Source organism: Meleagris gallopavo, unplaced genomic scaffold, assembly GCF_000146605.3.
Source record: "Meleagris gallopavo isolate NT-WF06-2002-E0010 breed Aviagen turkey brand Nicholas breeding stock unplaced genomic scaffold, Turkey_5.1 ChrUn_random_7180001889056, whole genome shotgun sequence".
Taxonomy (NCBI): Eukaryota; Metazoa; Chordata; class Aves; order Galliformes; family Phasianidae; genus Meleagris; species Meleagris gallopavo.
Window position 1 is genome coordinate 1 of NW_011152806.1, and position 327 is coordinate 327.

At 67.3% G+C, this 327-nt stretch overlaps 1 protein-coding gene across 1 annotated transcript; it reads left to right on the top strand.

The window, feature by feature from the left end:
* Positions 1-5: 5 nt before the first annotated feature.
* Positions 6-324, top strand: LOC104916372 (constitutive coactivator of PPAR-gamma-like protein 1; the record flags this gene model as incomplete). The annotated part of the gene is made up of 1 exon (XM_010727415.2): positions 6-324. A coding segment is annotated over one exon (319 nt), but the record flags the coding sequence as incomplete, so codon positions are not given.
* Between the last annotated feature and the right edge of the window lie 3 nt (positions 325-327).

Below are 327 nucleotides of genomic sequence, written 5' to 3' on the forward strand. Positions count from 1 at the left end.
ACCGGCTGTACGGCGGCTTCTACACGGACTGGGTGAGCGGCGGGCAGTGGAACCACATGCTGGGCTACCTGGCGGCCCTGGCCAAGGCCTGCTTCAACGGCAACATCGAGCTCTTCGTCTTTTTCAACGGCGCCCTGGAGAAGGCCCGGCTGCACGAGTGGGTGAAGCGCCAGGGCAACGAGCGCCAGACGGCGCAGCAGATCGTCAGCCACGTCCAGAACAAGGGCACCCCGCCGCCCAAGGTCTGGTTCCTGCCGCCCGTCTGCATGGCGCACTGCATCCGCCTGGCCCTCATCCGCTTCCACATCAAGGTGAGCCCCGGGCCCG